The sequence below is a fragment of the Larus michahellis genome, chromosome 29 (assembly GCF_964199755.1).
Source record: "Larus michahellis chromosome 29, bLarMic1.1, whole genome shotgun sequence".
NCBI lineage: Eukaryota > Metazoa > Chordata > Aves > Charadriiformes > Laridae > Larus > Larus michahellis.
Window position 1 is genome coordinate 954064 of NC_133924.1, and position 27646 is coordinate 981709.

General features: G+C 67.1%; 4 protein-coding genes across 7 annotated transcripts; 1 reads left to right on the plus strand and 3 right to left on the minus strand.

Annotated features, from left to right (window-relative positions):
• Positions 1-8: 8 nt before the first annotated feature.
• Positions 9-5135, plus strand: VPS52 (VPS52 subunit of GARP complex). 3 transcript variants are annotated; one of them, XR_012584650.1, is made up of 20 exons: positions 9-58; positions 145-259; positions 1225-1277; positions 1377-1452; positions 1554-1621; positions 1728-1903; positions 1978-2128; positions 2245-2345; positions 2445-2577; positions 2660-2717; positions 2829-2962; positions 3050-3205; positions 3301-3419; positions 3542-3665; positions 3761-3856; positions 4002-4109; positions 4230-4295; positions 4398-4509; positions 4650-4734; positions 4822-5135. XR_012584650.1 is itself a non-coding variant. In XM_074567617.1 (20 exons), exons 1-20 carry the CDS (start codon positions 23-25, stop codon positions 4966-4968), a joined length of 2148 nt encoding a protein of 715 aa, XP_074423718.1. In that variant the 5' UTR covers positions 9-22; the 3' UTR covers positions 4969-5135. The 3 variants fall into 3 exon arrangements, 2 of the variants coding, with proteins under 2 accessions (XP_074423718.1, XP_074423719.1); XM_074567617.1 differs by having other exon boundaries at positions 4616-4734; XM_074567618.1 differs by having other exon boundaries at positions 21-58; positions 1363-1452; positions 4616-4734.
• Positions 5128-11729, minus strand: RING1 (ring finger protein 1). Its single transcript, XM_074567761.1, has 7 exons — positions 11661-11729; positions 11468-11560; positions 10319-10479; positions 9987-10202; positions 8623-8928; positions 6535-6706; positions 5128-6439 (listed from the first exon to the last, which is right to left on the minus strand). The coding sequence occupies exons 2-7, from the start codon at positions 11543-11545 to the stop codon at positions 6338-6340; spliced, it is 1035 nt and encodes a 344-aa protein (XP_074423862.1). The 5' UTR covers positions 11546-11560; positions 11661-11729; the 3' UTR covers positions 5128-6337.
• Positions 11730-15535: 3806 nt separating this feature from the next.
• On the minus strand, positions 15536-20878 carry HSD17B8 (hydroxysteroid 17-beta dehydrogenase 8). Of its 2 annotated transcripts, XM_074567790.1 has the most exons (9): positions 20819-20878; positions 19505-19737; positions 19290-19406; positions 18133-18228; positions 17916-18001; positions 17191-17275; positions 17077-17119; positions 16417-16491; positions 15536-15634 (listed from the first exon to the last, which is right to left on the minus strand). In XM_074567790.1, the coding sequence occupies exons 1-9, from the start codon at positions 20862-20864 to the stop codon at positions 15618-15620; spliced, it is 798 nt and encodes a 265-aa protein (XP_074423891.1). In that variant the 5' UTR covers positions 20865-20878; the 3' UTR covers positions 15536-15617. The 2 variants fall into 2 exon arrangements, with proteins under 2 accessions (XP_074423891.1, XP_074423892.1); XM_074567791.1 differs by lacking the exon at positions 17916-18001.
• Positions 20879-21072: 194 nt separating this feature from the next.
• SLC39A7 (solute carrier family 39 member 7) lies at positions 21073-27551 on the minus strand. Its single transcript, XM_074567706.1, has 8 exons — positions 27482-27551; positions 25982-26548; positions 25687-25855; positions 25490-25561; positions 25283-25405; positions 25068-25199; positions 23373-23569; positions 21073-22163 (listed from the first exon to the last, which is right to left on the minus strand). Exons 2-8 carry the CDS (start codon positions 26510-26512, stop codon positions 21918-21920), a joined length of 1470 nt encoding a protein of 489 aa, XP_074423807.1. The 5' UTR covers positions 26513-26548; positions 27482-27551; the 3' UTR covers positions 21073-21917.
• Between the last annotated feature and the right edge of the window lie 95 nt (positions 27552-27646).

Consider the following 27646-nt stretch of genomic DNA (forward strand, 5'->3'; position numbering starts at 1 on the left):
CTGGGCGGGAAGCGCCTGTCACATGACCGCGGCGGCAAACATGGCGGCGGAGGCGGCGGTAGGGCCGGGGGTACCGGGGACAGTGGGGGGGTTTTGTAGGATCGGGGGTGTCCGGGTGGGGCTGAGCGGCCGCTTCCGCCGTAGGTTCGGGTCTCGGAGGCGCCGCTGGAGGCGGAGCTGGAGGCGGAGCTGGGCCGGGGCCCCCCCGAGGCCGAGCTGGACCTGGAGGGGGAGGATCTGGTGCTGGATGAAGTGGACGGTGGGGGACCGAGGGGGGGGGACACGAGGGACCGGGGGATCACGGGGGGACGGGGAGGGGGTGAGGGCCTGGTGATGTTGGGGGGGGGACGGTGGGGACGGGGGACGACATGGCAGACGTTTGATGGTGGGGGGGAGACGGGACCAGTGATGGGGAGGGGCGGGGGGGGGACACACAGGGGGACAAGGACGTGGCAGGGACAAGGGGGGACACACAGGGTGGCAAGAGGGGAGGCAGGGGAGAGATTTTGGGGGGGCATGTGAGACCTTTGGGGCGGATGACAGGGACACAGGGACACGGGGACACAGGGGACTCGGGGGGGGGGGGAAGCATGAGGGGATCAGTGATTGGGGGGGGCACAACATGGGAGTCCAGTGATGGGGGGGACACACAGGGGACTGGTGATGGGGGGGACACAGGGAACCGGTGATGGCGGGGGGACGACTGGGGAGAGGGTGGAGGAGGGGCATGGGAGACCTTTGATGGGGGGGGACACGGGGGTGTTTTTTGGGGGAAATGGGGGGCACAGGGAGGGGTGAGGGGAACACGGGGGTGTTTGGGGGGGGACATGGGCGACACAGTGGGGGAGCAGGGACGGGGTGGGTACAGGGGAACAGTTGGGGGGGACATGGGAGACCTTTGGGGGGGGGCACATGGAGATCAGTGATGGGAGGGGGACGTGGGGGGACACAGGGGACTAGTGAGTGGGGGGGGACATGAGGGACCGATGATGGGGGGGACGGACACAAGGGACTTGGGATGGGAGGGGGCATGGGGGGCAGAGGGAGGGGACAGTTAGGGGGGACACGGGGGTGTTTGGAGGGGGCTGACAGGGGCCATGACACGGGGGGGGGCGGGGGGCAGGAGAGGGGGCGCAGGAGCAGTTTGGGGACTGGCGTGGGGACACTGTGGGGACAGCGGTGACGTCCAGCCCCTCTGTGTCCGTCCCGTCCCCCCCCCCGCAGTTCACATCCAGGCCAACCTGGAGGACGCGCTGGTGCAGGAGGCCCTGAAGACGGTGAGTGGCACTTGTGTCCCCCCCCAAAACACCCTGCCCCATAGTGTCCCCAGCCCCACGGTTTGTGTCCCCCCCTCAATGACAGGGCTGTCCCCGCAGGGCGTGGACCTGCGGCAGTACTCCAAGCAGGTGGAGCTGGAGCTGCAGGAGGTGGAACGTGCCTCCATCCGCGACTGTATCCTTCTCCTGGGGGAATGGGGGGGGGGCTGTCATGGGATGGGGGGGGACACGGTGTCCCCTGCGTGTCCCCAACGTGTCCCTGACCCGCCCTGGCAGACATCAAGGAGAGCGAGAACATCGCCTCGCTGCACAACCAGATCACCGCTTGCGACGCCATCCTGGAGGTGAGGGGTGGCAGGGGATGGCCTCGGGTGGCCCCCGAGCGTCCCCTCCGTGTCCCCAAGTTGTCTCCTAAGCCCTGGCTGTGTCGTGTGTCCCCCCGCCCCGCAGCGCATGGAGCAGATGTTGAGCGCGTTCCAGTGCGACCTGAGCAGCATCAGCTCCGAGATCCGGACGCTGCAGGAGCAGTCGGTGGCCATGAACTTGCGGCTGAAGAACCGCCGGGCCGTGCGGCGGCAACTGGGCCAGCTCCTGGACGAGCTGGTGGTCCCCGCCGCCATGATCAGGTGGGACATTGAGGGACAAGAGAGGTGGCTGCCACCTCCCTGTCCTCCTGCGTCACCTCCCCGTCACCTCCCAGCACCATCCTGGAAGCGCCGGTGACGGAGCCGGAATTCCTGGAGCAGCTGCAGGAACTGAACGGGAAAATCAACTCGGTGAAGGAGCAGGCGTTCCGGGAGACCGTGGCCTGCGCCGACGTCCAGCACGTCCTGGAGAAACTCAAAATTAAGGTGACACAACCCAACCCCCACCCCAGAACCCAAGGGACACACACCCCCCACCCCCCCCAGCACTCAGGGGACTCCCTCAGCACCCCCCAATCCTGTGTTGTCCCCCCCACCCCAAGGCCGTCACCAAGATCCGGGAGTTCGTCCTGCAGAAGATCTACTCCTTCCGCAAGCCCATGACCAACTACCAGATCCCCCAAAACGCCTTGTTGAAATACAGGTGGGGTGTTGGGGGGGGGGGGGGGACGCTGGGGAAGGAAATGGGGGGACGGAGAGTTGGGGGGGGGCGGGGTTACCCCAACATCTTCTCCCCGGGCAGGTTTTTCTACCAGTTTCTGCTGGGCAACGAGCGGGTGGTGGCGCAGGAGCTGCGGGAGCAGTACGTGGACACCATGAGCAAGATCTACCTCTCCTACTTCAAATCCTACACCAGCCGCCTCATGAAGATCCAGGTGGGGGGGGCGGGGGGGACACCAGGGGCCATGCTTCGGGCACTTGACACACCACACCCCCCCCTCTGTTTTGTCCCTGCAGTACGAGGAGGTGGCGGAGAAGGACGATCTCATGGGCGTGGAGGACACGGCCAAGAAAGATATCCTGGAGTTGTGTGTGGGGACAAGGATGAGGGTTGGGGGGGGGATTTGGGACACCCCGTTATTGCCTTGACCCCCGTTATCCTGTGTGTCGTCCCCCCCCCCATCACGCTTCTTCTCCAAGCCCTCGTTGAAGAACCGCAACACCGTCTTCACCCTGGGCAACCGGGGCAGCGTCATCGGGGCGGCCGAGCTGGAGGGTCCCATCATCGTGCCCCACGCCGCGCAGAAGAGTGACGTGCGGGTGAGTTTAACCGAGGTTGGGGGGGGTGGGAATAAGGGGGTTTTTGGGGGTGTCCTGACCTCCGTCCATCCGTCCGTCCGTCGGCAGTACCCCTTCGAGTCGCTGTTCCGCAGCCAGCACTACGCGCTGCTGGACAACAGCTGCCGCGAGTACTTGTTCCTCTGCGACTTCTTCATGGTGACCGGCCCCAGCGCCCAGGATCTCTTCAACGCCGTCATGGGCAAGACCTTGGCCATGTTCCTGGTGAGGGTTTTTTTTTTGGAGGGGGGGGGGCGGGATTTTGGGGGGCCCCCAAGGGCTCTAACTTCCCCCCCGGCCACACACGCTTCAAATCGCAGAAGCACATGGAAGCCTACGTCTGCGACTGCTACGACAGCATCGCCGTCTTCCTCTGCATCCACATCGTCCTGCGCTTCAAAGCCATCATGGCCAAGCGCAACATCCCCGCCGTCGATAAGTGAGTAGGGAACCTCAGGACCAACCCCCCACCCCCCCCCCCAAATCCCACAGGAACCCCAAAATCCCACAGGGAACACCACCACCCCCCCCAAATCCGTGTTTCCCCCCCGCCCCGCCCAGGTACTGGGACACGCTGCTGGAGATCCTGTGGCCCCGCTTCGAGCACATCCTGGAGCTGAACATCCAGAGCATCCAAAGCACCGACCCCCAGAAATTGGGGTTCCTCGACACCCGCCCCCACTATGTATGGTGAAGGGAGGGGCGATGGGGGGGGGAGGGTGGGGTTTGGGGTCCCCTCCTTGCCCCCTCCACCCCCACTTTACACCCCCCCCACCCCAGATCACCCGCCGCTACGCCGAATTCTCCTCCGCCATCGTCAGCATCAACCAGACCTTCCCTAACGAGAAGACCCACGCGCTGCTGGGGCAGCTCCAGGTAGTGGGGGTAGAGGAAAGAACTCGGGGACACACACACACACCCCCCCAAACTTTTGGGGGGACCCAGAAGTGCTGGGGGGTGGGGGGTGTCACCCCAACACCACCATTCCCCCCCCCCATGTCTTTGTTCCCCCCCGCCCCAGGTGGAGGTGGAGAACTTCGTGCTGCGCGTGGCGGCCGAGTTCTCCTCCCGCAAGGAGCAGCTCATTTTCCTCATTAACAACTACGACATGATGCTGGGTGTCCTCATGGTAACGAGTCCCCCTCCCTATGACACCACCCCCCCTCCCCCCCCAAACCTAGTGGGGGGGGTCCCCAAATTTAAATGGAGGCGGGGGGGGAGCTCAAAACCTGTGTGTCCTCACCCCCAGGAGCGGGCGGTGGAGGAGAGCAAGGAGGTGGAGGGCTTCCAGCAGCTGCTCTCTGCCCGCACCCAGGTGAGCCCCCCCCTTTATGTTTTTTGGGTTCCCCCCCCCCTTTACTGGGGGGTGGGGGGGTGTCTCAGGATGGGGGGGCTGTGTCACCGTCCCCTCCCGCAGGAGTTCATCGAGGAGATCCTGTCCCCCCCCTTCGGCGGGATGATCGCCTTCGTCAAGGAGGCGGAGGCGCTGCTGGAGAAGGGGCAGCTGGAGCGGCTGCGCGGGGAGGAGGGTAAGGGCAGGAGGGGGGGAAAGACATGAATTTTAGGGAACACCCCCCACCAGTGCTTCGGGGGGGGTGTCTTTACCTTCTGTGTGTTCCCCCCCCCTGCCACCAGTTCGGGTGACGCAACTGGCTCGGGGTTTCTCCAGCACCTGGAAGGCGTCGGTGGAGTCGCTGAGCCAGGACGTCATGCGTTCCTTCAGCAACTTCAAGAATGGCACCGGCATCATCCAGGTGGGGGTCCCGTGGGGGGAATACTTTTCTGGGGGGAAGGGGGGTGTCCATAACCCCCCCCCCAACCCTCCCTCGGCCTCTCCCCAGGGTGCCCTGACGCAGCTGATCCAATATTACCACCGGTTCCACAAGGTGCTGGCGCAGCCCCCGCTGCGCTCCCTGCCCGCCCGCGCCGAGCTCATCAACATCCACCACCTCATGGTGGAGCTCAAGAAGCACAAACCCAACTTCTAAGGCTGGGGACGGGGAGGGGGGGTGTGTGTGTGCGTGTGTCTGTCTGTGTGTCCCCCCCCAACTCCCACCCAGCTCTTTGCCTATCCAATGTCACCCCCGGGGGGGTGACAATCCCCCCCCCCCCACCTGCCCCCAGCGCACGGATAAAGGACAGGAGGTGCAGGAGAGCCCCGAGCGGTGCTTTATTGCTGCTGCCGACAGCGGGGGGACGGGGGGGCTCAGGAGGGCTGGGGGGGGTCCAGAGGGTGGGGGTGGCCACTGTTGTCCCCCGCCACCGGGCTGGGGACAAAGGGCAGAAGGTGCCACCCCACTGCGGTGACGCTGTCTGCCAGCCGGGGGGAGGGGGGGACGGACACAAAACATCCGGGGGGGGTTGGGGCTCCCTGGGGACATCTGGGGTGGAGGGGGGGTGGAGTCAGTGTGTCCCCCCCCATGGTGCGGTGGGACCCCCTGGATGTCACCTCTGCTCCCCCCCCGAGCCGCTCAGGGCTTCCCCCACCCCCCAAAGAGGGGGGCAGGTGCCAGGGGACACCCCCCCCCCCCAAAGATCCTGTAGCCCCATAGATTTTTGTCCCCCTGACCCAGAACAGTGTCCCCCCCCTCCCCTAGGGGTGACGGGGGGGGGGACGACTTCTTTGGGGAGGTGGTGGGGGTGCCCCCTTGGGGTCCTTGCAGTGCCCCCCCCGCACCCCCAACTGCCATCACCACCCCACAGCTGGGGGAAGGCCCCCAGGGCTGAGCCCCCCCCCCCCCACTTCCTGGGGGACACCAGGGGACCGTTGCCCCCCCCCCCCCCCCCCATTCCCCAGTAAGCAACCAGTAGCTCACCCCCCCCTTCCCTGGGGGGGCACTGAGACTGCTGCCACCCTCCAAGCAGGGGGCTGTCACCCCCCCTGCCCCCACTTTACCAGTGGCTGATGGGGTGTGGGGGGGGCTGTGTTGTGCCACAGCCCCCCCAGTCTCTCCTTGGCGGGGGGAGGACACTGGGACTGTCCCCCCCACCCACCATTACCACCAGTGGGTGACTGGGGACCATCCTTGTCCCAGTCCTTCCCTGGGCGGGGCGGGGGGGGGAACGACACTGGGACTATAAACCCCCCCTTCTGTCCCCCAGCAGGTGACAAGGACTGTTGCAGCCCCCCTGTGTGTCCCCCCCCACCCCGTTTGTTGCCCCCCCCACCCCAGCATCCCCCAGGTGCCGCCGCTCCAGAGAGAGAGAAACACCTTCAGGAGCCCCCCAAGGAGCCCCCAGCCAGTCTGTGGGGATACGAGGGGGTCCCGAGGGTCCTGGAGGACCCCCGGGACCTCGCGGTGGGGGGGTTGGGGAGACCGAGGTGGGGGGGGGGGTCTTGAGGTGTCCCCCCCGCTCCTACTTCTGCTCCTTGGTGGGCGCGTAGTAGAGCTCCAGGGGTTTGCTGACCTTCCAATACTTCTCGTTCACCAGCTCCAGCGTCAGGGACCCATTGAGGGTCTGAGAGGGGGGGGGGACGGACAGAGAAGTGGGGTCACCCCCTGGCACCCCCAAACCCCCCGCCCCCAGCCCCCCCCCCACTTCCCCCCAGGTACCGTGAAGGCTCCGCCGGCGGTGGTGATGTAGATGGTGTACTGCTTCTCGCTCACCTCCTCCAGCCCCGCCGCCGCCTCCGGCCCCGGCCCCGGCGCCTCCTCCAGCGCGATGCGCAGCGCCAGGTACTTGGAGAGGTGGTCAACGGTGGCGTTGGCCGTCGTCTTCACGTACCTGCGCCAGGAGGAGGAGGAGGAGAGGGAGGAAGAGAGGGAGGAAGAGACAGAGGGAGAGGAAAAAGGAGGGAGGGAGGAAGGGAGGAGCGGAAGAGAAATAGGAGAGGAGGAAGAGGAAGAAGGAGGAGAAAGAAGAGGAGAGGGGAGGAAGGAAGAGGAAGAGGAGGAAGAAATTAAAGGAAGAAGAGAGGAAGGAGGAGGAGTAGGAAGAGAAAGAGGAGAGAAGGAGAAAAAAAGAGGAGGAAGAAAGGGGAAGGAGGAGAAGGAGAAAGAAGGGAGAAAGGAGAAAAAGGAGGAGGAGGAAGAAGAGAGGGGAGGAAGGAAGAGATGAAAGGAAGGAAAGAGGAAGAGGAAGAAGTAGAAAGAAGGAGGAGGAAGAAGGAAGAAGAGAAGGAAGAAAGGAAGAGAAAAAGAGAGGAGGAGGAAGAGAGGGGAGAAAGGAAGAGAAAGAGGACATGAGAGGAAGAGGAAGGAGTAGAAAGAAAGGAGAGGAAGAGAAAGAGGAGAGGAGGAGGAAGGAGGAAAAAGAAAGAAAGAGGAGGAGGAAGAAAAGGGGAGAAAGGAAGAGAAAGAACGAGGAGGAGAAGAAGGAGAAAGAGAAGGGAGAAAGGAGGAGAAAGAGGAGAAGGAAGAAGAATAGAAGGGAGGAAGGAATAGAGAGGAGAAAGAGAAAGAGGAAGGAGAAGAAAAGGAGAAGAAAAGAGGAAGAGGAAGGAGAAGAAAAGGAGAAGAAAAGAGGAAGAGGAAGGAGTAGGAAGAAAGGAGAGGAAGAGAAAGGGGGGAAGGAGGAGAGGAGGAGGAAGGAAGGAGAAAGAAGAGAGATGGGAGGAAGGAAGGGAAAGGAGGAAGACAAGATGAAGAGAGGAAGAGGAAAGAGTAGGAAGAAAGGGAAGAGGAGGAAGGAGGAGAGGAGGAAGGAGAGAAAGGAAGAGAAAGCAGAGGAGGAAGAGATGAAGAAGAGAGGAAGGAGCAGAAAGAAAGGGGAGAAGGAGGAAGACGGGAGGAAGGAAGAGGAATAGGAGAGGAAGACAAAGGGGAGGAAGGAAGAGAGGAGAGGAAGAGAAAAGGAGAGAGAGATGAGAGGAAGAAGGAGGAGTGGGAAGAGAGAGGAGAGGAGGAGGAAGAAGAGAGGGAAGGAAGAGAAAGGAGGTGGAGATGAGACAGAGGAAGAGAGGGGACAAAAAGGAAGAGAAAGGATGAGGAGGAGGAAGATGGAGGAGGAGGAAGGCCTGAGGCTGGCGGCACCCACCCCGGGGAGCTGGGGGGGTCTCAGGGGGGTGCTGGAGCCCCTGCCTGCACTGCCCCATCCCTGCCTGCACCAGCTCATCCTTGCCCTCGTCCCACCCCTGCCTGCACCATCCCATCCCATCCCATCCCTGCCCTCGTCCCATCCCATCCCATCCCATCCCTGCCCTCGTCCCATCCCTGCCCTCGTCCCATCCCTGCCCTCGTCCCATCCCTGCCTGCACTATCCCATCCCATCCCATCCCTGCCTGCACTATCCCGTCCCTGCCTGCCCTATCCCATCCCATCCCTGCCTGCCCTCATCCCATCCCATCCCATCCCATCCCTGCCTGCCCTCGTCCCGTCCCGTCCCATCCCATCCCATCCCATCCCATCCCATCCCTGCCTGCCCTCGTCCCGTCCCATCCCTTCCCTCATCCCATCCCTGCCCTCATCCCATCCCTGCCTGCCCCGGTGTGTCCCTGCCCTCATCCCTGCCCGCATCATCCCATCTCTGCCCTCATCCCATCCCTACCCTCCTCTTCCCATCCCTGCCTGCCCCGGTGTGTCCCTGCCCTTATCCCTGCCTGCACCATCCTATCCCATCCCTGCCTGCACCATCCTATCCCATCCCTGCCCTCATCCCATCCCTGCCTGCCCCATCCCATCCCTGCCTGCCCCATCCCTCACCGTGTCTGCGAGTACTCCCCCTTCTCCACCAAAAGCGGATGCGGACGGAAAACCAGCTCGATCTCGCTGCTGCCCGGCTCCGCCCCCGGCTCAGGGCTCCCTCGCCCCCCACCTTCGTGGGAGGTTTCGGGATCAGGATCGGGCCCGGAGTCGTCGGAAGCTCGGGATCGTTTCCGGCTGGGGCCGGCCTCGGGGTGGCTGGGGGCTGAGGCGTTGCTGAGGTGGGAACGGCTGTCGCAGTTGTCCTCTCCGCCACTGAACGTGGCATTGTCCGACTCCTGGTGCAGCTTCCGTACGCGCTGAGCCCTGCGGGATGAAACCAGGGATCAACCGGAATCAACCGGAATGGGAGGGGTGGGAAGGGACCTTTGAAGGTCACCTCCTCCGTGGGTGGGGATATCTCCAACCAGACCAGGTTGCCCAAAGCCTCATCCAACCTGGGCTGTTTCCAGGGATGGGGCATCTCCCACCTCTCTGGGCAACCAGGGCCGGTGTCTCCCCGCCCTTTTATCCTTAGATCTTACCTAAATCTGCCCTTTTTTACCTTAAAACCGTTGCTATGGACCTTATCAAACACTCTGTCCCCAGAAGTATTGAAGGGCCACCATGAGGGCCACCTGGAGCCTCCTCTTCTCCAGGCTGCCCATCCCCAACTCTCTCAGCCTGGCCTCACAGGGGAGGTGTCCCAGCCCTCGGAGCATCTCCGTGGCCTCCTCTGGCCTCGCTCCAACAGGTCCATGTCCTTGTCCCCAGGGCCACCACCCCTCACTGGTCTCCATCCAGACATTGAATCATTGACCACCACTCTCTGGATGCCACCATCCACCCGGTTCCTCATCCACCCAATGGTCCTTCCATCAACTCCATCCAACTGATGAGGATGTTGTGGAGGACCACATCAAAGGGACGATGGTGGCACGTATCCTTGATGAAGGCATGGACTGGTACTGGTCCCAGTACGGACCCCTGAGGGTTACCACCCCTCACTGGTCTCCAGCTGGACATGGAGTTGTTGACCACAACCCTCTGGATGCCACCATCCACCCAGTTCCTCATCCATCAAATGGTCCTTCCACCAACTCCATCCACGGAGAGTGTTCTGGAAGACCATGTCAAAGGGATGATAGTGGCACATGTACCCGATGAAGATGTGGAATACTACTGGTCCCAGTACAGACCCCTGAGGGCCACTACTCCTCACTGGTCTCCATCTGGACACGGAGCTGTTGACCGCAACTCTCTGGATGCCACCATCCACCCAGTTCCTCGTCCACCCGGTCCATCCATCAACTCCATGCAATTGAGAGAAGAGGACGTTGTGGAGGACCCCGTGGAAGGGACGTCGGGGGTTTGGGAGGTCCCACCTGTGCATGGCCTGCATCTTCAGCCCCTCCTCGATGCTGCTGCTCAACGCCTGCTGGTTGTGGAGACGGCTGAGCTTGGCCAGGACCCGATCCTGGTGGGCCTCGTACTCATCCCGGCTGGGGTAGATCTTGGAGATCAGGGCGTCAAAATTGGGATCTGGTCGGAGGGATCGCTTGGAAACCAGCTTCTTCCGGCACGTGGGACACTCCTTATTCCTGGGGACAAGGAGAAGGGACAAGGGGTGACGCGCGGACCCCCCCCCCCCCCACTGAGTGGGTGACATTGTCGTCGTCCCGTGTGTGTGTCGTCCCCCCCGCCCCGCCCGCCGTACCCGCTGCGCAGGGCGGTGACGATGCAGTCGGAGCAGAAGCGGTGCAGGCACTCCTTGGTGGTCATGGTGTTCTTCAGCATGTCCAGGCAGATGGGACACATCAGCTCGCTGTGCAGGCTGCGCGGGGACACCGCGATCTCCGTCCCGTCCATGATGGCCTCCTGGCGGGGGGGGGGGGGACACAAGCTGTGTCACAGCTCCCGGGGTGACAGGACACTGTCACTCCACCCTGGGGACGCCCCCTCAGCCCATCTCCCCTGGGGTTTGGGGTGACAGGGTGCTGTCCCCCACCCTAGGGACGCCCCCTGAGCCCATCTCCCCTGGGGTTTGGGGTGACACAATGGTGCCCTCCACCCTGAGGACACCCCCTGAGCCCATCCTGGGGTTTGGGGTGACAAGACACTGTCCCCCTCCCTGGGGACACTCCTTGAGCCCGTCCCCCAGACTGGGGGTGACAGCACTTCTGTCCCCCTTCCCCCAGGACCACCTCCCCCCCAATTTTAGGGGGGGTCCCAGGCCTTGTATCCCCTGTTCCCCCCCCCCCCCCGGGGGTCTCCCTCTGTCCCCCCCTTCATGAGGTGCCCCCTCTCCCGGGGTGCCCCCCGCTTCCCCACCCCTCACCTGGGAGGTGCCAGCCCTTGTGTGTCCCCCCCGGATGTGTCCCCTGTCCCAGCTCCCCCCTTTTTGGGGGACCCCCCACTGGTGTCCCCCCCAGGGTGTCCGCCTCCACCCCGGTGCCCCACTCGGAGGTGTCCCGCTGTCCCTCCCGCCCCTAGTGTCGTCCCATGGGGGTGTCCCCCTGTGCCCCCAGCCTCCGGGGTCCCCCCCGGGGTTGTCCCCCTCGCCCTCAGTGTCTCCCCGTGGTGGCGTTCCCCTGTTGTTGCCCCCCCCCCCCCCGGTTTCCCCCCCAGAGGTGTCCCCCTGTCGTCCTCCCCCCGGTGTCACCCGGTGGGGGTGTCCCCCTGTCGTCCCACCCCCGGGGGTGTCCCCCTGTCGTCGTCTCCTCGGGGGTGTCCCCCTGTCCCCCTCACCCCCGGTGACCCCTCCCCCGGGGGTGTCCCCCTCTCTCCCCCCCACCCCGGTTTCACCCCGTGGGGGTGTCCCCCTGCCGTGTGCGTCCCCCCCCTTTCCCCCCGGTGCCCCCCGGACCTGCGGGGTGCGGTGCAGCTCGTACAGGCTCAGCTCCCAGGTCTTGCTGGCGCTCTGGGCGTTGGCGGGGGCGGCCATGGCGGGCGAGGCGCTCTGCGGGGAGGCGGCGGTGACCGGAGGCCCCTCCCCGCTCCCTTCCCCCCGCCCCCTTCCCCGCTCCCGGCCCCGGCCCCGCTCCCGGCCCCCCCCTCACCCTCAGCCGCCGGCGGGTCCCCCCTTCCTGCCGCTCGCCGACGGGGGCGGCGCCTACCGATTGCGTCACTTCCTGCTGGCGCGCCGTGATGACGTCACACGCCGCCCCGCACCGCCGAACCTTCCTCCCCCCCCCACTCCCGTCCTCCACCGCAGCCAATCGCAGCCACGGGATTTTTCCCGCGGGTGCCTGCAGCCAATAGGATTCAGCGCCGGCGCGCTCGCCGTTCCCACCCTCCTCTCGCCACCAATGGGGGAGTAGCGGGGCGGGGCCAGGGGGAGGAGAGAGGGCGGGGCTGGTTGGGCCGGGGGCGGGGCCATGTTCAGAAGGGGCGGGGCCAGGTTCAGAAGGGGCGGGGTCTAGACACCGGGGGCGGGGCCTCGGAGCCACCTGCCGCCGCGGGGGCGGGGCCGGGGGAGACCCGGGATCCGCCCCCCCCGTCCCCCCCACCCGGTTCCGCCGATGCCCGGTGTCGGTGGCAGCCTCGGCTCTACCCGCCCCCCATCACCCCTCCGGTGCCCGGTATCCGTGGGAGCCCCTGCTTTGTGTCCCCCCCCCGCTGCCCCCCCCGTGCCCGCTGCGGGTGGGAGCCCCGGATTTTCCCCCTCCCGCTGCCCCCTCCCCTCTACCCCCGGTGCCCCGTGTCCGTGGGATTCCCGTCTCTGCTCCCCCCGATGCCCCCCCCAACCCCCGGTGTCGGTGGGACCCCCGGCTCTGCTCCTCCCCCTCGGTGCCCGCGGTGCCCGGTGTCGGTGGGAGCCCCGGCTCTCCCCTCTCCGGTGCCCACCCCGGTGCCCTCCCCGGTGCCTCCCCGGTGCTCCCGGTGCCCGTTGTCGGTGGGAGCCCCGGCTCACGACGTCCACACCCAACTCTCGGCCGCCCACACAAGAATTGCGTTTGGACAATCACGAGCCGGTGCTCGGCATGGGGGGGGTGGGCACCGGGACCCCCGGGATCCCCGGTCCCGGGGTCGCCCCGAGCAGCCGGAGCCCGAACCGTGCGGGGCGGCCCCGCCGGGCTCACTCCTTCCCGTTGACACGCGTTGCGGGGGGGGTGGTGGGGGGCGTGGGGAGCTCGGTACCATCGGGGACCCCCGGGAGGAGCCGCCGGTGGCGGGGGAACAGGGGATGGAACAACGGGGACCGGGTGGGGGCGGCTCGGGGGGGTCCGGTGTTCACCGGGGAGAGGGTCGGGGGCCGCCGGGAACGGGTTGGGACATCCCGGGGACCGGGTCTACCGGGAGCGGGTCAGGATCCACCGGGGACGGCAGCGGGGGCAGCCGTGGGATCCGGGGTCCACCAGGGCGTGGGTCGGGGCATCCGGGGGGTCCGGGGACCACCGGGAGTGGCTCGGGATCCATCGGGGAGCGGATTGGGGAATCTCGGGGGGGGCCGGGGACCACCGGAGACCGAGTCGGAGCATCCCGGGGGATCCGGGATCCGTTAGGGAGCGGGTCGGGGTCCACCGGGAGCGGGTCGGAGCATCCCGGGGTGGGCCGGGGACCACCGGGAGCGGGTCGGGATCCGTCGGGGGGCGAGTCGGGGGAGCCCGGGAATCCGGGACCGGACAGGAGTATCCCGGGAACCGGGTCTGGGTCCACCGGGAGTGGATCGGGGCATCCCGGGGGGTGTCGGGTTCCGTCGGGGACCGGGTTGGAGCATCCCGGGGGGGTCCGCGGACCACCGGGACCGCATCGGGATCCACCGAGAGCGGGATGGAGCATGCCGGGGGGGGGTCCCAGGACCACCGGGAACGCATCGGGATCCACAGGGAGCGGGTCGGGATCCACCGGGACCGTGTCGGAGCATCTCGGGGCAGGTCCGGGGACCACCGGGAGCGGGTCGGGGGCCGGGTCGGTGTATCCCGGAGGGGTCCGGGATCCGTTAAGGACCGGGTCGGGATCTACCGGCAGCGGATCGGGGCATCCCGGGGGGGCCGGGGACCACCGGGGCCGGCGTCGGGGTCCATCGGGAGTTGGTCGGGATCCACCGTGAGTCGGTCGGGATATACCGGGAGCGGGTCGGGAACTAACGGGAGCGGGATGCAGCACCCTGGGGGTTCCGGGTTCCGTTAGGGACCGGGTGGGAGCATCCCGGGGGGGGCAGGGACCACCGGGGCCGGGGTCGGGGTCCGTCGGGGAGCGGGTCGGGATCCACCGGGAGCCGGTCGGGGTCCACCGGGAGGGTCCGGGATCCACCCGGAGCCCGTCGGGAACCAACGGGAGCGGGATGGAACAGCCCGGGGGGGTTCCGGGATTCACCAGGAGGGTCCGGGATCCACCGGGAGCGGGTCGGGATCCACCGGGAACGGGACGGAGCATCCCGAGGGCATTCCGGGATCCACCGGGAGCTGGATGGAGCATCCCGACGGGGTCCCGGCACCCCCCGGGAGCGGGATGGAGCATCCCGGGGGGTGTCGAGATCCACCGGGAGCGGGTCGGGACCCACCGGGGAGCATCCCCGCCTCCACCGGGACCCCCCCTCCGGTGCCCCTCTCCCGCCCCCCCCCCCCACTTCCTTCCCACGAACACCCGTGGGGTGTCGTCCCCCCCCCCGTCTTCCAACCGTACCAAACCCCCCCCCGCCCCGGCCCGGTTCGCCCCCTCTAACCCCGCTGACCGGAGCGCTCCCTCCGGTCCCGCTCGCCCGGCGGCCGGTAATGGCGGAGGACGGCGGGGCACAAAGCCGGGGCCGCCCCCCCCCCTTTCCCCCCCCCCCCCCGGGTGGGGGCCACCCAGCGCGGGGACCCCCGGGACACCCCCCCTCAACTCTCCCCCCCCCCCCCCTCCGCCATCCTTAAAGCCCCGGTTGCCCCGAGTGACGGGGCCCTGAATGGGCGGCATCTCCCGGGCCCCCACCGGGCGCCGGCTTCAAACGGGGCCCCCGCCCCCTCCCCCGCCCCTCCCCCTCCGCCCCTCCCCCCCGCCCCCTTTGTCCCCGGGCCCCGGCCCCGGCCCCAGCTCGGGGTGGCGGGGGGGGGGGGGGGGGATGGAAAGGGGGAGGAAACTGAGGCAGCGCAAAGGGATCCAGGCGTCCGGGTGGGAGACCACCCCCCCCCGCCCCCTTCCCAAGACCCCCCCCTTGTAGGGCAGGGGACCCACGTGTCCGGGACCCTCCCCCCCAGACCCCCCCGTTGTCACCCCAATTAAGACAGGGGACCCAAGTGTCCGGGTGGGGGACACACCCCCCCCCCCAAACACCCCCTCCCAGAACACCCCCTCCGTTGTCACCCCACGCAGGACGGAGCACCCAGGTGTCCGGGTGGGGAACCTCCCCCCGCAAAACACTCCCCCCCCCCCCCCCCACTTGTCACCCTACACAGGACAAGGGACCCAAGTGTCCGGGTTGGAGGACCCCCCCCTGGATGGGAGGCACCCCCCTCCCCCGTTGTCACCCCAATTAGGGCAGGGGACCCAAATGTCCGGACAAGGGGACACCCCTCTCCCTCCCCCAGCCAAGAACCACCCCCTTGTCACCCTATAAAGGACACCCCCCCCCCCAAAACCCCCCCCTTGTCACCCCATTTAGGGCAGGGGACCCAAGTGTCCGGATGGGAGACACACACCCCCCCCCGAGACCCCCCCCGTCACCCCAATTAGGGCAAGGGACCCAGGTATCCAGGTGGGGGACCCCCCTGAGACCTCCCCATTGTCACCCAAAGGACGGGGGACCCAAGTGTCCGGGCGGGGGACCCCCCCCAAGACCCCCCCCCGCCTTGTAGGGCAGGGGACCCAGGTGTCTGGGACACCACCCCCCCACCCTGAGAACCCCACCCCCCGTTGTCACCCCCCGCAGGACAGGGGGGTGACACCTGGGGGGGATGCCTGGGTGACAGCAGGTGACATCCACGCGACAGCAGAGGCGGTGACAGCGGGGGGGGGGGGGGGGTGTCACCCCGTTTATTTGGGAGGGGGTGACACAGGGGGGGGTGACACGGGGGGGGGTTTGTCCGGATCTGTCACATGAAGAGTCCCCCTGAAAGGAGAGAGATTGTGGGGACAGGGACACTGGGGGGGGGACAACAAGGGGACATGGGGGGGGAAACACAGGGACATGGGGGGGACATGGGGACACTGGGGGAAAGACATGGGGATGGGGGGGACATGGGGACACTGTGAGGGGGACAGAGGGACACGGGGGGGCATGGGGAGATGGGGGACATGGGGACATGGGAGAGACATGGGGACACTGGGGGGGAGATGGGGAAGGGGGGGCCATGGGGACACTGGGGGGGCATGGAGACACTGTGGGGGGACATGGGGACACTGGGGGACATGGGGACACTGGGGGGGCATGAGGAAACGGGGGGGACGTGGGGACATTGGGGGGACACACGAGGGGGACATAGGGACACTGCGTGGGAGACAGGGACACGGGGGAGACATGGGGACACTGGGGGGGGACAGGGGGACACAGGGACATGGGGGGACATGGGGAGATGGGGGGACACAGGGAGACTGAGGGGATGGGGGGGGACATAGGGACACTGGGGGGGAGATGGGGACATGGGGGGACATGGGGATGTGGGGGGACAAGGGGACATGGGGGGCATGAGGACACTGGGGGGGACATGGAGGGGACATAGGGACAATGGGGGGGGACAGGGGGACACGGGGACATGGGGACGCTGGGAAAGGACATGGGGACACTGCCGCGGGGTGGCACAGGGACACTGGGGGGAAGACACAAGGACACCGGGGGACACACAGGCACACTGAGGGGGTGACACCGGGGGGGGGTGACAAGCACGTCCCCACCTGTCACCTCCACGCTGGCCCCCGTGATGTAGCTGCTCTCCTCCGAGGCCAGGAAGGCGCAGACGTCCGCCACGTCTGGGGGGGGGACGGGACACGGTGACACCCAGGGGACCGTCCTGTCCCCCTGTGTCCCCGTGTCCCCCCACATCCCCCTGTCCCCCCATGTCCCCCCTATGTCCCCCTGTGTCCCCCTTGTCCCTATGTCCCCCCTGTCCCCACGTCCCCCCTGTCCCCACATCCCCACATCCCCATGTCCCCATGTCCCCATATCCCCCCCGTCCCCACATGCCCCCTTACCCCCCTGTCCCCATGTCCCCCCTGTCCCCTCATGGGCCCATGTCCCCGCCCCCATGTCCCCCTGTCCCTCTGTCCCCTCCCGTCCCTGTGTCCCCCCACATCCCCATGTCCCCCCTATATCCCCATGTCCCCCCATGTCCCCACATCCCCCTGTCCCTCCACATCCCCCTGTCCCCCTGTCCCCCCCCACATCCCCATGACCCCCGTCCCTATGTCACCCCATGTCCCCCCGTGTCCCCGTGTCACCCCATGTCCCCCCATCCCCCTGTCCCCTCCTGTCTCCATGTCCCCCTGTCCCCCCGTGTCCCCCCTGTCCCCTCCCGTCCCCATGTCCCCCCACGTCCCCCCCATGTCTCCACTCACCCTCCGGGTCCCCGAGGCGTCCCATCGGCACCATCCCTGCAAACTGAGCCAGGACAGCGTCACCCCATCCGTGTCCCCAAGTGTCCCCTCCCCGTGTCACCCCCCCCCCATTACCTTCTCCAGCACCTTGGGGGGCACCTTGTCCGTCATGGGGGTGACAATAAACCCCGGCAACACCGCGTTGCACCGGATCCCGAACCTGGGGGTGGGGGACAGGGACATCCGTGGGGCTCGGGGTGTCCCCCCCCACTGTGTCCCCATGTCCCCCTGTCCCCCTGTGTCCCCCTGTCCCACCCCCAGTGTCCCTATGTCCCCCCCATGTCCCCATCTCCCCCCCAGTGTCCCCATGTTCCCCCCGTTTTCTCACGCCCCCCACATTCCCATGTCCCCATGCCCCCGTGTCCTCCCGTCACCCCATGCCCCCCCCGTCCCCGTGTCCCCCGCACAGTGTCCCCATGTCCCCCCCATGTCCCCACCTCCGCCCACATCCCCATGTCCCCCCCGTCCCTATGTTCCCCCATGTCCCCCCTGTCCCCGCATGTACCCATGTCCCCACCCCCATATCTCTCCTATGTCCCCATGTCCCCCCACATCCCCATGTCCCTCCTGTCCCTGCATGTGCTCGTGGGGCTCGGGGTGTCCCCCCCAACTCGGTGTCCCCATGTCCCCTCTATGTCCCCATGTGCCCTCTATGTCCCCATGTCCCCCTGTGCCCCGTGTCCCACCTGTCCCTCTGTTCCCCCATACTCCCCCATCCCCATGTCCCCCCCTGTCCCCGCATGTGCCCGTGGGGCTCGGGGTGTCCGTCCCCCCCCCCCCGGTGTCCCCATGTCCCCCACCTGGCCAGCTCCTTGGCACAGGTCCGGGTCAGTCCCTCCACCCCGGCCTTGGACGCCGCGTAGTTGGCCTGGCCCAGGTTGCCCACCTTGGGGGGGTGACAGGAGGAGGGGGTGCCACAAGGTGGGGGGGTGACAGGAGTGGGGGGGTGTGTGTGTGTGACACCAATGTGGGGGGTGACACCCTTGTCCTTGTCCCCAACCCCGCGGCGCTGCCCACCTTGCCCACGATGCTGCCCACGTGGATGATGGAGCCACCAGGAGCCCCCGCGGCCACCAGCGCCCGGGCCACCGCCTGTGTCACCAGGAAGGTCCCCTGGGGGGGGACAAGGGGCCATGGAGGGCGGGGGATGTCCCCCTCCATGTCCCCATCCCCCCATGTCCCCCCCGATGTCCCCCATATGTCCCCATGTACCTCACGTGCCCCTGTGTCCCGCATCTCCCCCCCACATCCCCAATGTCCCCCCGTGTCCCCATCCCCCTGATGTCCCCAGGTCCCCCATGTTCCCCTGATGTCCCCATGTCCCCCATATCCCCCATGTCCCTCCTGTCCCCATGTCCCCTGATGTCCCCTCAATGTCCCTGTGTTCTCTCTCTCCCTGTCCCATTGTCCCCCGGATGTCCCCATGTCCTCCATGTCCCCCTGATGTCCCCATGTCCTCCCTTGTCCCCATATCCCCGTGTCCCTCATGTGCCCCCCACATCCCCAACGTCCCCCCGATGTCCCCATGTCCCTCCGATGTCCCCCAATGTCCCCCATATCACCCACGACCCTCCTGTCCCCATTCCCATGTCCCCGTATCCCTCCAATGTCCCTGTGTCCTCCCTGTCCCCGTCCCACTGTCCCCCATGTCGTGTCCTCCGTGTCCCCATATCCTCCCGTGTCCCCCAGTCCCCATGTCCCCTGATGTCCCTATGTCCCCCCATGTCCCTGTATCCCCCCGATGTCCCCCATGTCCCCGTGTCCCCCATGTCCCCATATCCCCCATGTTCCCCCAATGTCCCCCTGTCCCTGATGTCCCCCCTGTCCCCATGTCCCCCTATGTTGCCATATCCTCCCACGTCTGCCCGTCCCCACGTCCCCTGATGTCCCTATGCCCCCCCTGTGTCTCTCCATGTCCCCATATCCCCCTGATGGCCCCATGTCCTCCATGTCCCCCCCATGTCCCCCATGTCCCCCTGATGGCCCCATGTCCTCCATGTCCCCCCCATGTCCCCCATGTCCCCATGTCCTCCATGTCCCCATATCCTCCCATGTTCCCCTGATCTCACCCTGTCTCTAACGTCCCCCATGTCCCCATGTCCCCGTGTCCCCCATGCCCCTCGATGTCCCCTGATGTCCCCATGCCCCCCCTTGTCCCCAAAATGTCCCCGTACCGTCAGGTTGACCCCCAGCACCTCCTGGAAGTCCCCTTCCCCCAGCCGCAGCAGGAACTCGTCCCGGGTGACACCGGCGCACCCCACGCAGACGCTGGGGGGGGCCCCAAAATGCTCCTGCACCGGGGGGAGGGTGGGGACACACACATGGGTGGGGGGGGAGGGACATGGGGCCCCCCCTGTGTCCCCACTCGGGGTTTGAGGGGGGGGTTTACCTGGACGCGGGCCAGCAGCTGGGTGACACTGGGGGCCGAGGCCACGTCCACCCCGAAGGCGGCGTGGGGCCGGTGGGGGGGGCTCCCCATCTCGGCGTGGGGTGTCCCCCCCCCAGCGTGGAGCCCCCCCACGGTGTCCCCAGCCCCCGCTTCATCCCGGTCGGCCACCGCCACCCGGGCGCCCTCCCGCGCCAGGCGGGCGCAGACGGCCCGGCCGATACCGCTGGCACCTCCTGTCACACCGGGGTGGGGGGGTGGGGGGGGTGTGTGTCACACACGTGGGGGGGGGGTCACCCGTGGGGTGCCCCACTCAGGACACCCCCCCACGGGTTATCTGTCACCCACCCCACGTGGCCCAGGGGATTGTGTCCCCCCCACCCAAGTGCCACCTGTGGGGTCTGTCAGCCCCCCAAAGTGCCACCTGTGGGGTCTGTCACCCCCCCCAAAAGTGTCACCTGGGGGGGAATTTCACCCCCCAGTGTCACCCGTGGGGGGTTTCACCCTCCCAAGTGTCAGCCATGGGGCCTGTCACCCCCCTCCAAGCGTCACTCGTGGGGTCTGTCCCCTGTCCCGAGTGTCACAGGGATTGTTGCCCCTCTAACGGTGTCACCCGTGGGGCCTGTCCCCCCTCCAAAGTGCCACCCGTGGGGTCTGTCACCCCCCCCAAGTGTCACTCGGAGGGTCTGTCACCCCCCCCAGTGCCACCCATGGGGTGTTTCACCCCCCCCAAGTGTCACCCATGGCATCTGTCCCTGGTGTCGCAGGGATTATCCCCCCTCCCATGGTGCCACCTGTGGGGTATGTCACCCCCCCAAATGCCACCCGTGGGGCCTGTCCCTTGTCCTGAAGTGTCACAAAAGATTGTCCCTCCCCTCCCACGGTGCCACCCGTGGGGTCTGTCCCCTGTCCCAAGTGTCACAGGCATTGTCACCCCTCTAACGGTGTCAACAGTGGGGTCTGTCACCCCCCCCAAAGCGCCACCCATGGGCTCTGTCACCTCATGTGTCACAGAGGTTTGCCCCCCGCCCCCCCCCCAACGCCAGGGTCCCCCGTGGGCTGTCACGCCCCCTCCACGTGTCACAGGGGGTTGTCCCCCCGTGTCCCCCCCATCTGCCCCCCGTCACAGAGGCCTGTGTCCCCCCGAATGTCCCCGCCTGGGGCCTGTCACCTCCCCCCTCCCTTGGTGACTGTCACCCCCCCCTTGGGGACTCTGTGAGTCCCCCCCTCCCCGTGTCCCCACGCCCCCCACGTCACACGTGACCCCGCCCCACGTGGGTGTCGTCCCCCCCCAACACCACACCACGTCACGGCCACCTGTCACCAGCGCCACGGCCCCGCCGAGCCGCCCCGCCGAGGCCATGGCGGCACCGGAAGTGACCAGCGAGGCGCCGCGGAGCGGGCACGACGCGCGACCGCTCTACAGCCCCACTCTATGGTCGGTCCTCCAACAGCCCTAATTTCCCCCCCGCTTTTTTCCCATTTTTTTTCCGTGGGTTTTTGGCGTCACCCGGATTCCTGGGTCCCCCGTAGGGCCTGGCCCCATGGATGCCCTCAGGGCCCGTCCGGCTCAGCTCAACATTTCTTTTTTAATTAATCAAAGCCATAATCCGTAACAGTCATTACAAAAAATACCCCCCCCCAACACCCCAAAATCCACCCGGCAACAGGGCACCCCACGGCCCGGATGCCTGGGTGTCTCCCCCCCACCACGTGTCACACACCCCCCCACCCCCCCCACTTTGGTCCCCATCCCAGGGAGCCCCCACTCATCCCAGGAACACCCCAAAATCAGGGAGCCCCCCCATATCAGGGACACCCCCCCCAAATCAGGGAGCCCTCCAATCCCAGGGAGCCCCCCCAAGTGAGGGAACCCCCCAATCTCATGGAACCCCCCGCATATCAGGGACCCCCCCAAATCAGGGGCCCCCCCCAATCTCATGGAACCCCCCCATATCAGGGACCCCCCCCAAATCAGGGGGCCCCCCCCATCCCAGGGCCCTCCCCCTAAATCAGGGACGCCCCCCATCCCAGTGAGCCCCCCGAAATTATGGGGAGCCCCCCCATATCAGGGACCCACCCCAATCCCAGGGACCCCCCTAATCAGGAGGGCCCCCCATTTCCCAGGGAGTCCCCCAAATCAGGGACCTCCCCCAAATCAATCCCAAGGAGACCCCCCTCCAAATCAGGGAACCCCCCCCCTAAATCGGGGAGCCCCCCCCATCCCAGTGAGCCCCCCCTGAAATGATGGGGCTCCCCGGCTCCCCCCCCCCAAATTGGTCCCTGGCTGAAGGTGGCTCCCCCTCCCCAGAGGGATGAGCCCCCCTAAAATGGGGCACATGTAAGGGGGGGGGGGACACGACTGGGGACACCTCCCCACCCCTCCCCCCCCCCCCCAACTCGTTCCCACGGTCCCCTACTCGTAGTGAGCGATGGCCACCATCATGGCGACGCCGGCCAGTAGCCCCAGGAGCTGGAGCAGGGACTGGAGGGGCCCCGCGTCCCGCAGCAGCTCGGGGAGGACGGTGACGGTCCCCACGTAGATGAAGCCACCGGCGGTGAAGGGCAGGACCCCCAGCATGGCGGCCTCCCCCTCCGCCAGCAGCGAGCAGGCCGCCCCCGCCACCGCGCCCAGCGCCGTCACCAGCTGCAGCCGCATGGCCTGCGGGCGGGGACACGGTGGCACTGGGGGGCACTGGTGGGGACACCGGGGGTACTGGGGACACCGGGGGTACGGGGGACACCAGGGGTACTGGGGACATCAGGGGTGCTGGGGTCACTGGGGGTACTGGGGTCATCAGGGTTGCTGGGGACATCGGGGGTGCTGGGGACATCGGGGGTGCTGGGGACATGGTGGCACTGGGGGGTGGTGGGGGTACTGGGGACATCGGGGGTGCTGGGGGCACTGGGGGTACTGGGGACATCGGGGTTGCTGGGGACATCGGGGGTGCTGGGGGTACTGGGGACACCGGGGGCATTGGGGACATCGGGGGCGCTGGGGGTACTGGGGACACCAGGGGTACTGGGGACATCAGGGGCACCGGGGGTACTGGGGACATCGGGAGTACTGGGGACATCGGGGGTGCTGGGGGTACTGGGGACACCAGGGGCACCAGGAATGCTGGGGACACCGGCAATATTGGGGACACCAGAAGTACTGGGGGGACTGGGGACACTGCTGATGCTGGGTGCACTAGGGACACCGAGGTTACCTGGGGGTACTGGGGACACCAGGAATACTGGGGACATTGGGGGTACTGAGGACACTGGGGACACCCGCAGTGCTGGGGACACCAGGGTTACTGGGGGTACTGGGGACACCAGGCATACTGGGGACATTGGGGGTACTGGGGACACTGGGGACACCCAGAGTGCTGGAGACACCAGGGGCACTGGGGACACCAGGGTTACTGGGGATACTGGGGACACCACGCATACTGGGGACATTGGGGGTACTGGGGACACTGGGGACACCCGCAGTGCTGGGGACACCCGGGTTACTGGGGGTACTGGGGACACCAGGAATACTGGGGACATTGGGGGTGCTGGGGACACCAGGAGCACCAGAAGTGCTGGGGACACCAGGGGCACTGGGGGTACTGGGGACACTGGGGACATTGGGTCTCTGGGGACACTGTGGGGTATTGGGGACACTGGTTACTGGGAGCACTGGGCGTACTGGGGACACCGCGGCCACTGGGAAAACCGGGGTACTGGGGATGCTGTGGTCACTGGGGACATTGCGGTCGCTGGGGACACCAGGGGTACTGGTGACACCGTGGTTGCTGGGGACACTGGGGGGTACCGGGGAGGTGTGTGGGGCGGGGGGGGGGGGTTCTGGGGGTTAACTGGGAGCACTGGGACCTCTCACCTTGCGCTTGCTGCAGCCGGACTGGACGAGGATGGCGAAGTCGCCCACCTCGTGGGGCAGCTCGTGCAGCAGCACCGTCACCGCCGTCACCGTCCCCAAGCCCGTCCCCGCCAGGAAGGAGGCCCCGATGGCCAACCCGTCCGTGAAGTTGTGAGCCACGTCGGCCGCCAAGTTCAAGTACCCCGACACCTCCATGGCTGCGGGGACAGCCGGGGGACGTCACCTTCCCTGTCACCCCCCTCCCTGTCCCAGTGTCCCCGTGGGGTCCCACTGTCCCCTCCTGTCCCTTGCCCCACAGGGTGCCTGTCCCCCATCAAGCTCCCAGATGTCCCCTGCTCCAGTGGCCCTGGAGATGGCCCTTGTCCCCTCCCGTCTCTGTCACCCCCCCTCCAGTGTCCCCGTCCCCACTGGGGTCCCCGTGTCCCCTTTAGTCCCTGTCACCCCCCTCCAGCGTCCCCATCCCCACTGGGGTCCCCGTGTCCCCTCCCGTCTCTGTCACCCCCCTCCAGTGTCCCCGTCCCCACTGGGGTCCCCGTGTCCCCTTTAGTCCCTGTCACCCCCCTCCAGTGTCCCCTTCCCCACTGGGGTCCCCTCCAGTCCCTGTCACCCCCCTCAGTGTCCCTGTCCCCACTGGGGTCCCCTCCAGTCTCTGTCACCCCCCCTCCAGTGTCCCTGTCCCCACTGGGGTCCCCATGTCCCTTTTAGTCCCTGTCACTGCCCTCAGTGTCCCTGTCCCTACTGGGGTCCCCTCCCGTCGCTGTCACCCGCCCTCCAGTCTCCCCATCCCCACTGGGGTCCCCGTGTCCCCTTTAGTCCCTGTCACCCCCCTCCAGTGTCCCCTTCCCCACTGGGGTCCCCTCCAGTCCCTGTCACCCCCCTCAGTGTCCCTGTCCCCACTGGGGTCCCCTCCAGTCTCTGTCACCCCCCCTCCAGTGTCCCTGTCCCCACTGGGGTCCCCATGTCCCTTTTAGTCCCTGTCACTGCCCTCAGTGTCCCTGTCCCTACTGGGGTCCCCTCCAGTCTCTGTCACCCCCCCCTCCAGTGTCCCCGTCTCCACTGGGGCCCCCCTACAGTCCTTGTCACCTCCCCACCATTGTCCCTGTCCCATTGGTGTCCCCCCCCCAGCCCTTGTCACCCCGCGTGTCCTTGTCCCCACTGGGGTCCCTCTTGTCCTCCTGTCCTTGTCCCTGGAAGGATCCCCTTCCCCCGCCCCCCCCCCCCCCGCAGTGTCCCTGTCCCCATCCAGGTCCCTCTTGCCCCCCCATCCCTGTCCCCTGTCCTACCCCCACTGTCCCTGTCCCCATCGCGGCCCTCCCCAGTCCTTGTCACCCCTCGCAGTGTCCTTGTCCCCACTGGGGTCCCTCTTGCCCGTCCCCCGTCCCCTGTCCCACCCCCAGTGTCTCCATCCCCATCAGGGTCCCTCTTGCCCCCCTGTCCCCATCCCCCATCCCATCCCCACTGTCCCTGTCCCCATCAGGGTCCTCCCCCAGTCCTTGTCCCCCCTCCCAGTGTCCCTGTCCCCATTGGGGTCCCCCCCCAGTTCTCGTCACCCCCCCCAGTGTCCTTGTCTTCATTGGGGTCCCTCTTGCCCCCCTATCCCTGTCCCCCATCCCATCCCCACTGTCCCTGTCCCCATCAGGGTCCTCCCCAGTCCTTGTCACCCCCCCCCCTCGCGGTGTCCCCGCATCCCCATACCCGACTCCTCGGTGGCCTTCCCCGCCGGCCGGCTCTTGCCGCGGTGGCCCTTGGTGGCCGTCCTCTCCCCCCGTCGCCCTGCCGCCCCCGGCTCCTCCTCACCTTCGCTGGAGCTGCTCTTGGCCTTGACCCCTGGGGAGGGGGACAACGAGGTGGTGGTGGGGGGGGTCAGTGTCCCCCCCCCCCCCGCCCCCCCCCGCAGAGATGTCACCTACCGTGGCCGTGGCTGTGGCCGTGGCCACCTTTGGCGTGTCGCACGAAGGTCTCCACCACCAGGAAGGCCACGATGCCGGCCAGCACCCACATCCCCACCGTCAGCATGCGGCCGTGCTCCTGGCCTGGGCCAGGGGGACACCGTGAGCGGTGGCACTGTTCCCTCCTTGTCCCCACGGTCACCCCCCACCCCCTCTAAGTGTCCTTACCGTGGTGCGAGTGGCCGTGGCCGCCCGGCTGGGCGTGCGCGGGACCGCCCTCGCCGTGATGCGCGTGGGGGGCTGCGGGGGGGACACAAAGGACAGGAGGGTGAGCGCCACCACATCCCCGCTGTCCCCAAGGTGGCCGGGGGGGGGGGGACGGACGGGGACGGGGACACGGTGACAATGCAGAAAGGGACACTCACCCAGGGCGTGGGGGATGAGGTGGAGGAAGGCGTCCCCCAGCAGCCCCCCCGCTGCGAAGCTGAGGAGCAGCTTGAGGAGCCCCTGGTGCCGGGGGGCGTTGGACTCCACCGGGATGAGGAAGAGGACGAGGTACGGGGCGGCGCTGATCACCAAGGTGGCCGCCATCGTCTGCGAGGGGACACGCAGGACGGGGCGGGGGGGGGTGTGGGGTGTGGGTCACAGGGTGCCACTCCCCCTCCCCCCCACAACATCCCCAAGGGGTCTTTGGGGGGGGGGGGGGGACGACACACTCACGTGCATCCACAGCGTCACCGTGTCCTTCCGCGGGGGTGGCGGTTTGGGGGGATCTGGGGGCAAACGCTCGTGCGAGGGGCGGTGGGCGTCCTCGTGCGAGTGGCCGTGGTGCCCGTGGTACAAGCCCTCATGCGAGTGGCCGTGGTACATGTCCTCGTGCGAGTGGCCGTGGTGCAAGCCCTCGTGCGCGTGGCTGTGGCCGTGATGGAGGTCCTCGTGTGAGTGGCCATGATGGCCGTGGTACATGCCCTCGTGCGAGTGGCCGTGTCCGTGGTACATGTCCTCGTGCGAGTGGCCGTGGCCGTGGTACATGCCCTCGTGCGAGTGGCCGTGGTGCAGGTCCTCGTGCGAGTGGCCGTGGTGCCCGTGGTACATGCCCTCATGCGAGTGGCCGTGGCCGTGGTGCAGGTCCTCGTGCGAGTGGCCACCCTCGTGCGAGGCGGTGGGGGCCGGCAGCAGGCAGAGGGCCAGCACGGCAATGGCGGCGGTGAGGGCAGCGCCGAGTCCTCGTGTCCGGGCGGCCGCCGCCATTGCCCCGGTGAGGGGAGACGGGTCAACCAATGGCTCCTACCACAGAGACAAAGGGATGAGCATCCAGACAAGCCCCAACGGCTCCCAAGGGTGGTGGCGGGAGAGACCATAGAGACAGAGCCCAGAGTGGCGCCCTTGGTTGCGCCATAGAGTGGTGGGATGGGGGGCTAGAGCGGCCCCAATAAGTCATACCATAGAGATGAAGAGGAGACAGAGTGGCACCAACTGACTCTACCATAGAGTTGAAGGAATGAGTGTCCAGACAAACCCCAATGGCTCCCAGAGGTGAGGGGGAAGGTGGGGGGGGGGAGACCATAGAGACAGAGCCCAGAGAGGCACCCTCAGTTCTGCCATAGAGTGGTGACATGGGGGGCTACAGTGGCCCTAACGGGCCATACCATAGAGATTAAGAGGAGACAGAGAGGCACCAACCAACCCTACCATAGAGATGAAGGGATGAGTGTCCAGACAAGCCCCAATGGCTCCCAAGGGACAGACCATAGAGACAGAGCCCAGAGTGGTGGGACAGGGGGCTAGAGCGGCCCCAACGGGCCACACCATAGAGCTGAAGAGGAGATAGAGCGGCGCCAACTAACTCTACCATAGAGACGAAGGGATGAGTGCCCAGACAAGCCCCAAAAGCACCCATAGAACCGACCATAGAGACGGATCCCAGAGTGGCGGGACGGGGGGCTAGAGCGGTCCTAAGGGGCCACACGATAGAGACGAAGCGGAGCCAGAGCGACCCCACCACAGAGACGAAGGGCTGAGGGTGCAGAGCGGCCCCCCAGGGGCACCATAGAGAGGGGGAAGAAGCGGCCGGAGCGGCCACCGCACGGAAACCGGCGGGAAGGGCCGTAGAGAGGGCGGTGGGCCCGGCCATAGAGTGAAGGGGCGGGGGGGGGCGGCAGAGCGGCCGGCGGCGGGGCCCTTCTATCCCCCTCTCTATGCCCCGGGAAGGGTCCTCACCGTCTGCGCGCTCCGTTCCCTCCGGCTCCGGGCCCGACGTGGCACCGCGGCCCCGCCCCTTTTCCCGCGAGCTCTCGCGAGCTCTCGCCCGTGGCGGGAAAGGAAGCCGGGAAGAAGCCGGGGCGGAAGTGGCTGAAGGCGCCGCCGCCATCTTGGAAGCGGGGC